General features: G+C 33.2%; 1 protein-coding gene and 1 long non-coding RNA gene across 6 annotated transcripts; both read left to right on the top strand.

The window, feature by feature from the left end:
- The first annotated feature begins 3,187 nt into the window (after positions 1-3,187).
- Positions 3,188-10,840, top strand: LOC102668937 (DUF21 domain-containing protein At1g47330). Of its 5 annotated transcripts, XR_005886354.1 has the most exons (11): positions 3,189-4,035; positions 4,142-4,218; positions 4,300-4,383; positions 4,469-4,582; positions 4,837-4,923; positions 5,109-5,148; positions 5,631-5,866; positions 5,978-6,047; positions 6,638-6,717; positions 6,798-6,872; positions 7,354-7,663. XR_005886354.1 is itself a non-coding variant. In XM_041004930.1 (6 exons), exons 1-6 carry the CDS (start codon positions 3,858-3,860, stop codon positions 5,127-5,129), a joined length of 561 nt encoding a protein of 186 aa, XP_040860864.1. In that variant the 5' UTR covers positions 3,188-3,857; the 3' UTR covers positions 5,130-5,575. The 5 variants fall into 5 exon arrangements, 1 of the variants encoding a protein (XP_040860864.1); XR_005886351.1 differs by lacking the exon at positions 6,638-6,717 and adding an exon at positions 8,336-10,840 and having other exon boundaries at positions 6,798-8,223; XR_005886352.1 differs by lacking the exon at positions 6,638-6,717.
- Positions 10,841-11,746: 906 nt separating this feature from the next.
- On the top strand, positions 11,747-12,886 carry LOC106794550 (uncharacterized). Its single transcript, XR_001382619.2, has 2 exons — positions 11,747-12,448; positions 12,559-12,886. It is a non-coding gene; the product is annotated as an uncharacterized lncRNA (long non-coding RNA).
- Positions 12,887-14,705: the final 1,819 nt, after the last annotated feature.

The following is a 14,705-nucleotide window of genomic DNA, read 5'->3' as shown; positions in this document are numbered from 1 at the left end:
GGAACAATTTCTACAATTTACTCAACTTAATGCTGAAAGTTTGAGGGGCAATTATTTATGCCCATGTGTTAAATGTCTTAATGATAGACGACAGTCAGTTGATGAAATCCGATCACATCTGATATGTTACGGCATCATTCCGAATTACACAAAATGGATATGGCATGGGGAATTGGCCGACATTCCAACTGTTTCTCAGTCTCAGGCGATACATGAAAACAGCGAAGAGCGTATAGAGGAAATGATCCGTGATCTTGGACAAGAGACTTTTGAGCAAGTGCATGCACCTCTGTATGATACAATAGAACGTGATTCCAACACGCCATTGTATTTGGGGTGCACATCTTTCACGCGGTTGTCAGCAGTCTTAGCTTTGGTAAACTTGAAGGCAAGATTTGGGTGGAGTGATAAAAGCTTCACTGAATTGTTGGTGTTATTGAATAATATGCTTCCTGAACATAACACTTTGCCGAAAAGTCACTACGAGGCCAAAAAGATTTTTTGTCCAGTGGGAATGGAGTACAAGAAGATCCATGCATGCCCTAATGATTGCATATTGTACAGAAATGAGTATGCAGAACTACGGCAATGCCCCACGTGTGGGGTATCACGATACAAAGTGCAGCATGACGAATTAACTGATGATGCAAGACCCAAAAATTAGATGTTGTTTGAGTTGTACAAAAAGTTTTTAGCTATTGTAGGGGAAATTAGATGTTGATAGTTGACTAGTTGAATGTAAATTACAATCATGGGGCAGCACTGAAGATGTTTTTTAGTTGTCTTACTGAGCTCTTCTTGTTTTTGGTAACACGGTGACAGAGCATGTTGACAGGAAACTAGATGTGGCCTTTGAAGCGGTGAGCATATCAACTTTTACAAATTGTGACATGTTTAAACCACTAGTGACTTGTTTAATTACGTAGTGTTGGACCTTGTGGCCTCAATAATCTTAAGAGGGATAGGCTTAGAATGCAGAAGAAGCAACAACAATCAATTTAACAATGTTCTTTAAACATGCAAGACACAATTGATTGCAACAAAATAAATAAGATAAGGGAAGAGAGAATGCAAACACAATTTTATACTGGTTCGACCACTTCCCGTGCCTACGTCCAGTACTCAAGCAACCCACTTGAGATTTCCACTATCTTTGTAAAATCCTTTACAAAATCTGAACCACACAGGGACAACCCATCCCTTGTGTTTAGATGCTTTACAACAAGAGACTCACAGTCTCTTAGCCAATCTCATTGAATAATAAGAATGAAAGAAGAATTCTCTCTTCAAGAGAAGAATATTACAATGAAGATCATGCAAGAATCCTTATAGATTTTGCAAGTGTTTGGCCAAGGATTTCTTTTGAGAGAGCATTTGACAATGAAGTTCTTTTGGAATCTCTCTCATTGTCTTTTGAGAGGATAAGACATTTTGGACCAAAAAAACTCTCTCTCTAAAATTCGTGCCCAAGTCACCTATTTATAGGCCATTGATGGCCATTCACAAATCTAATGAAAAGATGTGACTGTTGGCAGATTTTCTGAAAACTTTCCACTGGTAATCGATTACAATGTTTTTGTAATCGATTACACAGTTATAATTTGAAGGCTTATGACTTTTGAATTTGAATTTCCAAAGTTTCGTTGCTAGTAATCGATTACAGACATATGGTAATCGATTACATGTTGAAAATTCAAATTCAAAACCTTTTTCAACAGCTATTTCTCAACCCTGTCTTCTGGTAATCGATTACACTTCCTGGTAATCGATTACCAGAGCCTTGCATGTCTTGAAAGCACTTTGTTTTAAGGCAAGGCTTGGTCTTTAGTGAATCTTGAAACAAGGCTTTGTTTGTTGAAGCAATCTTGAATTATTCTTGAAGCAAATGCTTATCATTTGAAGCAGCCTTGTTTGATTCTTCTTTGGCATCATCAAAATCATGTATACATACATTCACACGTAGCAGAAGTTCATTTTTTCTATATGACAAATTATATATATTCAGTTGGCCTAACGTTACAATTTACTATCATTCAGGTTGCAAGTTGGGGTGCCTATAAAAAACGTGACATATAAGCAGTGTCATTTGCAGCAACACATACACATGAAGCTCAAGTTCAATTTGCTCTTCAACGACGACTTCCTGCATTGGTAGGAGTTCTTGCCTCAATTAGGCTTCCTTACCCATCAAGATCCTTTGTGTGAATGTGTATGACTAGTACAAAGGAGCTCTCTGTCAATGAATTCTTATCGTTGGGGGAGGAAAGTTACTGGCGGGAAGTTCTGATATTTGTTGTGATTATCTTACTGTCACTATCTTATTGCACCCTTTCTACTGGTTCCTATTCTTTTATAAATTTGGTATTTGTTGTGATTATGTTATTGTACTTCAGGTTAGGATTCATAAGTTCCTGGAAAAGACTAGAAGTCACTAGAGTAAGAAAACAGAGGCTGGTGGTGACTGCAATATGGATAATGATAAATAAAAAATAAGGAAACATGTAAATGGTTTGATTAAAAGAAGAAGACTGAAACAGGTCCACATGCTACTGAAAGAGGAAGAATCTGGCCCTTAGGGTCGTGATATCCAGGCTAAGGTTGGTGTTAATGTCTGAGTGTAATTATCTTTAACTTTATTTTTTAAACTGGAATCTAATGAGTGAACTCTATGAATCTATGCAGTTGGGAAGTCGATTAATAGAATTATTAATTGAAACAGCATTTGTACACTCTCCAGTTAATCAGTCTGCTGATACTCCACCTGATATTCGACCTGCATTCAGTCATAGATTTAAAGCCATATCAAAGAACCCAGAGTGAGGCTTCACCTTTTTTTTTACAAAAAATTAAATCAATATTATGATTGGTTCAATAGTTTAGACCTTGATCCTTAGCAACTAAATGGCACTATCAGATTAGAGAAAGTAGCTATTGGCTGTTTATCTGAATATTATGATACTAGGAATCAATAATTATTATTTTAGGGACTGCCTCGATGTGATGCTTATTTATAATTCTGCCCCCCGACCCACCCACACACATGCATTCTGACAGACAAACAAATGTCACATGCCTTCAAAGTTCAAATGAGAAAGGTAGGGTAGTTAATCCAATTAATTATTCTATAATATTGTCTGTTGCTGGAAAATTCCTGTATATACTATTCTTAATTTATTGGAATAAATGTGATTTGTCAGTTGGAAGCTGCTGCAGTTAAATCCTTTGTCAACAACTTATACACTTTACATTCAAACCTCTGTTTCATCACTCAAATAGTTACTTTTTGGTTAAAATCTATTACCTCATGACCTACTTTGCTTGAGTATATGACTATATTATCTTGCATTTACACATTTTCATGATCTACACCCCATAGTACTAGGTGTACAATACAAATGATTTCGTCAACTTCACTATGCATAATAAATATTTAATTTTCACTTGAATGGTATATTTGAGCAGGGTTCATGAAACAGCATTAGAAAGGACTGTAACAAAGACCCAGCTGCCTATCCAAATGCTTTGTTAGCAAAAGCTTTAATTGATGAGGTCTATACTGATTAAAATGTATGCTCCTGCAGCTAGCTATAATCTCTTCTTTTCACTCACCCAACTCTTGGAAGCTTTTAGATTGACAGGAAACTGGTCAAACAGACAATGATGACTTCAGTTTATGGTTTAGAGGACAAAGGCCTTATTACTGATGAAAAACATTTATTTGCTGCATCTTGCTATGCTGCTAAAGTAAGTTTCAGCCATGTTGTACGAACCTATATTGAAATGAGAATCACCTAACATCGGACCTTAAAATAAGAGAAAGAGAACAACGAAGTTGTTGTGTCTTAAGAAAGAGAGAGATGGCGGCGGAGATACCGTGCTGTGGAACAAAGTTTTCACTGTACGTTTTGGTGATCATAGGTTTGGTCTGCTTCGCGGGACTAATGGCTGGTCTCACTCTCGGACTCATGTCTTTTGGACTCGTCGACCTCGAAGTTCTCATCAAATCTGGTCGTCCTCAGGATCGCATCCACGCTTGTTAGTAATACTATCATAGTATCATCCCCCTTTTTTTTCCTTCCAATTATTTAAATTCTCTGCTTCTTACTCTTTGTTTTTTTTTTCTTTTCTTTTCTTTTTGCAGCGAAAATTTATCCGGTGGTTAAGAACCAGCATCTTCTGCTTTGCACGCTTTTAATTGGAAACTCCTTAGCCATGGAGGTCTTGTTATTTTCTCAACCCTTCTTGGTTTAATTAATTAATTATTTTATTTTATTTTATTTTGACATGTTTCTGTTTTAGGCTCTTCCCATTTTTCTTGATTCACTGGTGCATCCCGCTGCGGCAATCTTGATTTCGGTCACGCTCATCCTCATGTTTGGAGAGGTAATTTATTTATTGATTTTCGTGTTATCAGCGAAACAACATGAATAATTGTTTTATGAGGTTCTTCGTTCCATGGTTGGTGCAGATATTGCCCCAAGCAACTTGTACAAGATATGGATTGACGGTTGGAGCCACGCTGGCTCCACTTGTTCGGGTTCTTCTTATAGTTTTCTTCCCGCTTTCTTATCCTATCAGCAAGGTATGCTTATAATGTCAATATATATGTATGATTACTATCAACACAGGGTAAGTTTAGTGAGAGTGGTTATTAGTCTTCCTAAACGTAACAAATCAAGGTTTGAATAATTGTCGGAGAGGTGTTCATATTTAGTGTTTGACAGTAGTGTCTCAAACAAGATTGTCTCCAAAAAAGAATACCTGTGGGAACAAACAAAAAAAAAATGTAAGATTAGTAAATGTAAAAAAAACTGATGGAGATTGTAATATTTTCAGGTTCTTGATTGGATGTTGGGTAAAGGACATGCTGCCCTTTTAAAGAGGGCAGAGCTCAAGACTTTTGTGAATTTTCATGGAAATGAGGTATGTGGTATATATATATATGTTTTAAGGATTAAGAAAACTATTTTCTTTATATTCATTTGAATGCTTTAAGATGTGCTTCTAGTACTTGTGTTTCAGTTCTTTCAATATGGCTCTGGTTTGTGCTTTGATGTAACATGGCTATATGGTTGTTTTCTTTGATGTAACATGGCTCTGGATCGAAGGGTTATAGTTGGAGCAGCTGAAGCTTTACAGAAGGCTCAGGTATTTCAATGATTTTCTTTTATGTCGATGGCAAAATTTTGATTACTTAATTTTGATGCAGTTTATTTATATACTGTCAACTTGTGTGTCTGTCAAGGGGCAATTAATCTTCAATTCTGCTATTCTACCTTGGTTCACTTGTGATGTGTGCATGCTTTTATAAGATGTCTAATAAATATTACTACGTTTTAACACGAAGTGGTCAAGTGTATAAATAATACTGCTGAGCTATTAAAAGAGAGGACTTCTGATGCAGCTATTAATGCTTTAGAACTAGTTTCTAAGGCATTGTCAATAAGTTTATACTCAGAAAATTGCTTCAAATGAAAGCAGAGGCTCTATGTTTGGTATTTTCTATTCCAATTATTTGCTCCACTCATCTTTATGCATTTTTATTCTTTTTTGTTGTTGTTGTTGTTTTGCTTAATTAATTTGGATTAGGGAGAATAAAAGGTGCGTTTTATTATTGTAATGTCTTGCAGCTACAAAAGTATGATGCAGCAATTCACTTTTGTGAACAAAGTCAGCATCTTGCAGAAACGAATTTTGTCTTGGCAAACAATACAGCGAATTCTGATAGTTCCTTATGTGATAGTTACTCAAGTGTAAAATTGTGGAGGTGGTCATTGAAATCCAACTGTTACTTTTGTTTGGGAAGGCTTGAAGCATCACTTAATGTTCTTGAGAAATTACAGCAAGTTGTGTCTGTCACTGACAAGTAATTCAATTGATTACTAAGCAAGGATAATTTTTCATTTTCCATTTCAATCAAGATAAATTTTCTTTTTTCAACAGCTAGGGATGCCTTACGATCAATTCAATTATGTAGGTGTGTGGTCGATAACATTGAAGACTTGCTGACATTAGCTTCTACAATACGGGAACTTCTAAAGGACAAGGTAATTTCAAAATGCCCTTTTTCCTAAATAAGTGGTTCAAACCAAATGATAATTATTAAATCATGTTGACCATCATTAGATTAACAGTCTAGTTTAATCGTGTTTGCAATCTTGTGGCATTAAGCAAGCCTGATTTGCATATTTTAATTTAAGAGAAAAAGTTAATGAGAAAGTGAATATTTCAAACTAATAGGGCTCTCTAATTGGTCGTTGAAAGTTGTGAGAAAGTGAATATTTCAAACTAATATGTGTTCCATACTTTAATTACGTTTGTCCTAAAATGAAACTCTGGTGGTTAGGATTTTGTTGTAAGAGTAATGATTGATCCAAAGGTGCTGGTTTAGTTCTGTTTTCTAGATTTTATTCTCTTAGATAAACAAAACTCTATGTTTTTCTAGCCTCTTTGGTGGCTAATTTATTATAGATTATTCATTGGTCTTTTCTGGGGACCATTTGCTTGTGGTTTTTGCATGATTAATTTTGAAATTCTGTTGATCTATGATTTGGCTCATGCTAGTGGTGGCCACTTTAAAGGCTTCATACCTTCTTAGAAAGATAGTGTTTGAATATTTTCACATATGTGAATCTAGGCACTGTGGTTTCTAAAATTGGATATGTGCTAAATTCTGCCGAGGCAGAGACTTTGCTTTCAGCTACTCTGATACATGAGGTTTGTAATATATAATTATATATAGAGATGCATGAGAGGCAATATGTGGCATTGTTCATCATATTTGATCATTTTTTTAGGTGATGCATGTTCTTGGTTTTGATCCACATGCCTTTGCTCATTTTAGAGATGAAAGGAAAAGACGGCGTAATTAGGTATGAACTACCTTTTGTCCTGTAAGATCAACTTTTATTTTTATTTTTTTAATGATGTAAGTCTCGTAAAGTATGAGTTTGAGTCATGATTATTTTTCCCAAATTCTTAGTATGATAATAATAATTATTAGTGGTCACTTTCTTATAAACTAGTGGAAGAGAGGCACTCTGTGGCTCTCTAAATTTTTTAAATAATAAAAAAAAAGAAGTTAAATACAGTTGATACAAAATGACATTATTGAAAAAACTAATAATATAAAACTAGTGGGAATACTTGTCTTTGAATACTTCCATCGTCATAAAAAAATATATGATGAACAAAGTGGAAAGGCCACAGTGAAACGCTTTCTTTCTTGATTCACGGTAGGCATTGTTCCTTTCCTAGTTCTGTAATTTATTCTTCATACACTCATTTGATATATATATATATATATATATATATATTCATGATCAGTTCATGTGCTAATGTAACCAATGGCAGACGGCCGCTGGATGTGATCGAGAATAATGCAGACCAATACTATTCTGGCGAGTTTTTGCTCTTCTGCTATAAAATTATGCATACTGTGATAAATTATTTGTTAGTTTATATAAATAAACAATTCAATGGCTTTTTTATATAATTTTTTATTATATTATTGATGTGTACTATGAAATGATTTTATAAATGATTAATTTCTATTGAAAAATCTGATTCATTATTTTTAGTATTTTTTTAATTACATTTTTTTATTTATTCAAAGTTGAGAACTTAAATCAAATATCACTTCAACTAATAACTTTTATTTTAATATTTGAGTTTAATTTCTATAACTAATCAATATTGTAGAACTATAATTTAGTGAGGTGTTTGTTTAACCTCATGTTCGCCCTATTCCCAGAAACATGATACTGAGAATACAAATACTCGTATTTGTATATTGTATTCCGAGAAAAGTTAGATGCTTATGTTTCATGTCAATTTCGTCATTCTCATGAGTAGGGATGAGTATGTCATATTCACAAGGAAGTTTTTTTCAGCTGCAGTAAGTAACTGCATACTTCTACTAAATTTCTTTTTTATTTTTTTTAATCAAATAAATTTTACTTTTTTTGCCATCACTAAAACTAACCAAACATATTTATGATACTAACATTCCTAGGAATATAAAATTATACAGGGAAATAAACACTGACGTACACAGTCAATCAGAAATAGGAAAAAAAATTTAAGAAAATTATTTTATCAGTCTCTTGTCAAATAGATTTGTTAGTCAACAATTTTTTTAATATTTTTTTCACTTCTATCTCTTTATGGCTATCAGGTTTGTTATTTGTTATTTTTAAGATGGTGGAGCACGTGGCACATCAGGTTTGTTATTTGTTATTTTTTTGCCTTGTCAATGAAATATTAAATTAATTTAACCTTTATGAGTAAGAGTAATGAAATATATGACCAACCCAAGTTTGTGAATGGCTTGCAGGGTCTCACTGGGAAAAAAGGCTTCTTATGAATGAGATTATGACTGGTTCTGTGGATACAAGATCTGTTGTTTCAAAAATGACATTAGGTATATTAGAAGATAGTGGGTGGTACAAGGTCAATTGTAGTATGGCAGATCATCTTGATTGGGGTCGCAACCAAGGTACTGAGTTTGTTACCTCTCCTTGCAATGTATGGAAGGGAGCCTATCGTTGCAACACAACACAGTTTTCTGGCTATACGTATAACAGGGAAATACATTTATGAAGTGTTCATGCTTTTCCCAGGTGTAGAGGCTTTGTACGAGGTTCTATGACCCAGGGAAATGGTTGCTATCAACACAGGTGTATCAACAATTCTTTAGAGGTATGGTTTGTACTTTATAGTATCAAACTATCAATAAAAGTGAAATGCTCCCCCTTGTATTGCTTTACTTTGTTGGATTTGGACCTGGAACTCTGATACTTCCTGAACAAACTTTGGGAATAAAAAAAATTTCATTTTCCTTTATGGACAAAACGTACATCTATGAGCCTCATATTGGTGAAGCAGTTGCTTTTATATGGGCCTTGGAGACAGCTAGACACCTTTCTTTTTCCAGAATTCTTTTTGAAACTGATTGTGCCTCAATGGAAAAACAGGCATACTCAAAACAATACCTATTTTGCTGGTTTTATACAGGACTGTGCTATTCTGGCAGGTCCAAATTTGAAAGAGTTGAAAGTGTTAGGGACACAATTGGTGTCACCAACAGAATATACATACAGAAGTTAAAAGTAACTAATCCAAGTGGTTAGCATTTTATTTCTTCTCATTACAAATATGTAACATGATGGAAACTGGTGTTCACTTGATATTGAATATTTTATTATCAGTACATAGTTTTTCTTTCTTTCTTTCTTCTATTATTGACTTCATTGCATTTTTTTATACCTAACTTTTAATTTTTTGATGAATTTTATCCCTAAATTTTTAATTTAACATATTTTACTCTCAATTTTTAAGAAATCTGCAAAATTTACCCTTAAGATATTGAGATTTGAAAGTGTTGGAAATCTTAGGTTGTAACGGCACCAACATAATCTTTGATGTGGCTATATATTCTCAGGACATGTAACTGTTAAGTGTGGAAAAATAGTCATTACTAGATATTCTTCTGAGACAGCCAAGCAGGTTCTAGATACTTCGATGTGCCGCATGACTTATGTAAAGTTTCTATTCCTCTCCCTACACAGTACACACTTTCAACGTAAATTTTATGACTAAGATTAATTTACACAATCCTAATTACTGCATTCAATGATTCAAAATTATTTCTATTATAATCAATTGTACTTAACTTCTAAACAAATGGACCCTACCAGTAGCTACAGTGTGGTATTAGTAGACAGATAAATGATAATCATGCTATGTAAGTGTATAATTAAGAATTCGATCATTAAATTTGCGTGTATGAAAAAAATATTTATTGAAAGAAGTTAACCACTTAAATATAGATATCTGTATTCCAACAAATTAGTATCTAACTCAAAGTTGCAAGATACTTGAAGTAAAAAACAATAAATGAACCCTTAACATCTAGCATAGCATCCCCGAAGTTTAAGCTCAAACAAAATTTCATTTCATAGAACAAAGAAGCATGTTAAATGTTAAAAGAGAATGATACATGCATCAGCATACGGATCATCTATGGAAAACTAACAATTTCAATAAACTGCAGCTTTTAGCATCATAGATATCAAAATTAATTTAATTGTTTCAATCATTATCACACAACTGTGTTAAGGCGTATTATTCAATAATTAAATAAACAATGACCAAGACAGAGGGTCATATACTAAGCTAGTTAGCTTAGTAGTATTATTTAAATTGTTACATTATTTAAATTATATATCAACTTATCTTCTGCTTCTAAAAAGTGTGATGTGTCTGCTTGTATTAGTGATTGGCTGACCAAGATACATTAATTAATTAGTATATATTTGAACTCTAAAGATCCCTCCCTCTATAGGCCAATGACTAGCCTTCTTTTGTCTCAAAACATTCTCACGAAAGAATTTGTTCCTCTACAAATAGAGTAGCTCATGAACTAGCTAGATTAGCTTTTACTGTAAAGAGTTTTGTTTGGATAGAGGATGCCCCTTTTTGTGTGGAGTCCCTCATTTATGCTGATGTAAGGCCTTTGGCCCTTGTTGAATGCAAAGGTCTCATTTCAAAAAAAGAATATTTGTTGTAGAATTTTTAGTAATATATCCTTGTGTTATAGTTTAATTGGAGAACTTGATGGCTGGGCAAGAATGTAAGGAGCTTTATCTAAGTTTTATCCTTCTTTGATCTGTAACCATTATGTACATATAGTATGTCTGGTCAATGTCCTAATTCATGTAATTTCAATGGAGAATGTGTTGATGGAAAATGTCGATGCTTTCTTGGATTTCATGGGAATGATTGCAGTAGACGTGAGCTCTCATTTTCTACTTTAATTTATATCTGATGATTTGTGTAATCATTGTGCTTATAGCCTTATACTGTTGTCAACTTGGGCTTCTCCTCTACGTTGCCTTCAGTTTGGTAGCAGTATGTAGTTTTCATTTTGTTTATCTAAAATAAAAATGCTTTCACATAACTTCTTCTATGTTCCTGCAACAGCAAATGCAATGGCAATGGAATGTGTCTTTCCAATGGGATTTGTGAATGTAAACCTGGTTACACTTGCATTGACTGCTCCACTGGTACACACCATTCATAATTTTTGAACTATGAGTTTCCAACAAAGCATTAATAAGAACAAAAGTGTGAAAATTAATTTACATCACAATATTTAAAGTAAGGCACCTAAACTGTTACTTCCCCACCCGTGGATAATCCCTTGGCAAAATTAAGATTCATACCCTGCTTATTAGATTGTTATGTTCTTATGGGTTTGTATCTTGCTCTATGCGGCTGTATGCTAGTATAGATTAAGATTTCGTATCTTGGTGTATGAATTTAATTGGTTTCTCATATTGGGTAGGATGGCTAGTAGGAGGATGAGACCGCTAATATGGCTGGGAATGTTATATCTATTTTATGTTTTTTTTTACCAGCACTTGTTGTGCTTTGAATTAGTGAAGTATTATTCTACATAAAAATAAAATAAAATTATATTTTTTCATTTTTTTTACAGTAAAATTTGGATATATGAACTTACCTAGTAACTAATGTAAAAAATGTTCCATTTACTTTGGTGATTTGCATAATTAATATAAAAAATTGTCATTAAAATCAAATCTCATTCCGATAAAAATGATATATTATAATTTTATAAAAATAAAAAAATTATTAGGACCTAGAATAAAATGAAAAAATTTAAATATATTTAAATCTTTAATATATTATCTTGTATATACAAAACTTTATCATTACAAGTTACTAATTTTACTTTAATAATTTATTTTTTTATGTTGAAACATAAAAAGAAAAATGAAATGAGTCATTGTTTCTATGAATGACAATGATTAGGTCGGGTATGGACAAAGACTATTTATCATCTACAAATTTTCTAATATCTGTGGCTATGTATGAATACTTCAAACTAAAAAAGATAAATATTAAAAAAAAATTTAACATCAAATAAAACCACTTAATTAAAAAAAACATTAATACAACAAAATTAAACATGAAATAAACACTTTAGTGAATTAGAATGCATAGAAATAATAGTAAAATTATGAAAGAATATCCTATTTTCATTAAAATAAATAAAGCTAACTATAGTCAACAATGGTCAACTATAGTATATGGGAAGGAGTTGACTAAGTCAAGTAATTAATGACAACATGGGAAATAAGAGTTAATTTTATCAAAAAGATAGGATTGGATAATAAATAAATTTACCTAGAACTAGAGTTAGTAGTCTAGAATAATTAAAGCACTAGATTAAGTGATATTAGTGTATTAATGAATGATTAAGTTTACAACATGACACATAAGCTATTGGGCCTCACCCTAAGTAGGATTATGACCCATTATATAAGGCACAGTGGTGCACCACAAACACAAGAGAGAGGGGGACCAAATTCTCTCATCCTCTCTTGACTTGGAGACAAGTAAGGATCATTGGGGGCCAATTCAGGTGCTTTCTTAGCTAATCTCCATGGAAACCTTGTTCTCTTCATCATCTTTTTCCTTTCCTAGATTCAATTTCTCATTTTTCTCTTTTGTTCATGTTACATACTTGAATAGACCCATTGAGTGCATTCAAAGGGCTCTTTACTCTCTTCCCTTCCCCTAAGCAAATTTCAGGGACTACAAAGAGGATGGGGGTTTTTCTATCTCTTCTCATGCTATTTGTTTTTTTATGGAGCATGACTCTATGGAATGGGTCATTGTGACCTTTGAATTGCTCTTTTGTGCTTGAGAAATTGAATTTTTATGTGCATTATGGCTCTGTTTTCGTTGCAGTGGAAAATTGAGTGACTATTTGTGTATTTAAACCTCAAAATTGAGTTCTATGGGCCGGGGCCGGAAAACCTTGGTTACATATATATCATGCTAGGGTTCATTTCTAGAATCAATTAGTACCAAATTTTTGTCTTTTAATGCTCTTTTTGAACTATTTTTTGTGTGCTTACGGGGAATTTAATTTTGACAGTGGATAAAAGATGCTGTAAATGCTTATTATGAGTAGATTCCCAAATAAAATGATTGGTCATATATGTATATATCTTTAGGGCTTGTTTTATGATGTTTACATTGCAAAATCAAAAGCTATGATGCAGTTGAATTTTAGCTTTATAAAGTGGTCATGGGAATTTCAATAAAAACAGAGTATGAAGTGTATTAAATTGATCATAATGGTGATTTTGATTCATGAGAATGTTATCGTGTAATGAAGTTTGAGTTTGGAATTTAATTTGGCTCGTTTATGTATCTTTGAAGTGGTAAACCTAGACTATCTGACTGCATTTTTTTAGTTTGACTGCATATGAATAGCTGAAGAATTTAACTGCGCAAACAATGGTTTTGTGCTTCACAAATGATGTTTTTAATGATGTACAGTTATGTCTAAAAGATGGGGATTAATTGTGGTATTAATTAGTCACTTTTCAAGGGTCAAAATTGATGTTTTTGTAGCTTACAAATAATATTTTCCTTACTTTTTGGGGACTGTAGTAAAATGGGATTAAAAATAGTTTTTATTTTTGGCAAAATTGTAAAATTGGTCCCCCACTTTATCTCCAATTACGGATTTGGTCCCCGTATAATTTAATTCAAAAATTTGATCCCCCAGTTTTATAAATCCATGCAAAATTGGTCCTGGAAGTCCGATTTGGACATTGACCGTTAACCTCCGACGTTGACTGTCACGTGTCAATGCCATGTGTCAACGTCTGAGTGATTCTTTATAAATGCTTCATTTTTTGTAGGTAAAATTACACTTTTGGTCCCCCCAGTTTTACTCCAATTTCGATTTTGGTCCCCCTATAATTTAATTCACACATTTGATCCCCCAGTTTTATAAATCCCTTTATAAATTGTTCTTGCAAAAAAGAAAATATTTGATACGCAAAGACATAATTGAATGTATTTTTCAATTATTTCTATAAGATAAAATCTATATAGATAGATTTTATCTTATAGAAATAATTGAAATTGAAATGAATTTTTTTTATTCGGAAAAAAAGATGTTTCAAATGAATAAAAACTTGTTTGGTGGAACTTGGATTGGTCTTTTGAATGGTTTAGCCACTAGTGCTAGAGACATGGTAGGTCTTGATAAATCTCGTACTCCTTTTTCATCACAAGTTTTTCACTCACTTGGAACCCAGAGAAAAATCACTCTTTGTCTTTCTCCCACTTCCGGGATTGTTCAACTTGGCAAAGTGACACATGAATCCCAACCTGAGTCTGAAATTTTCAGATCTCTTACTTTAACAGGTTCTGTAATAATCCCCTCTTTTTTTTCTTTTTTTGCTCCCCCATGTGGTATTATGTGTATACAACTGCTTAAGTGGCCTATGTATGACAATGGTATTTTTGTTTTGAAATTTGAAATACAACTTCTCCAGTAATGAAATTTGGCTGAATTTATAAAGGAATTTATAAAACTAGGGGACCAAATGTGTGAATTAAATTATAAGGGGACCAAAATCGAAATTGGAGTAAAACTGGGAGACCAAAAGTACAATTTTACCTACAAAAAATAAAACCTTTATAAGGAACCACTCAGATGTTGACATGTGGCAGTCAACGTCGGAGGTTAACGATTAACGTCCAAATCGGGCTTCCAGGACCAATTTTGCAGGGATTTATAAAACTGAGGGACCAAATTTGTGAATTAAATTATAGGGGGACCAAATCCGAAATTGAAGATAAACTGGGGGACCAAA

The sequence above is a fragment of the Glycine max genome, chromosome 9 (genome assembly GCF_000004515.6).
Source record: "Glycine max cultivar Williams 82 chromosome 9, Glycine_max_v4.0, whole genome shotgun sequence".
Classification (NCBI taxonomy): domain Eukaryota; kingdom Viridiplantae; phylum Streptophyta; class Magnoliopsida; order Fabales; family Fabaceae; genus Glycine; species Glycine max.
This window is presented reverse-complemented; position numbering and strand designations above follow the sequence as displayed.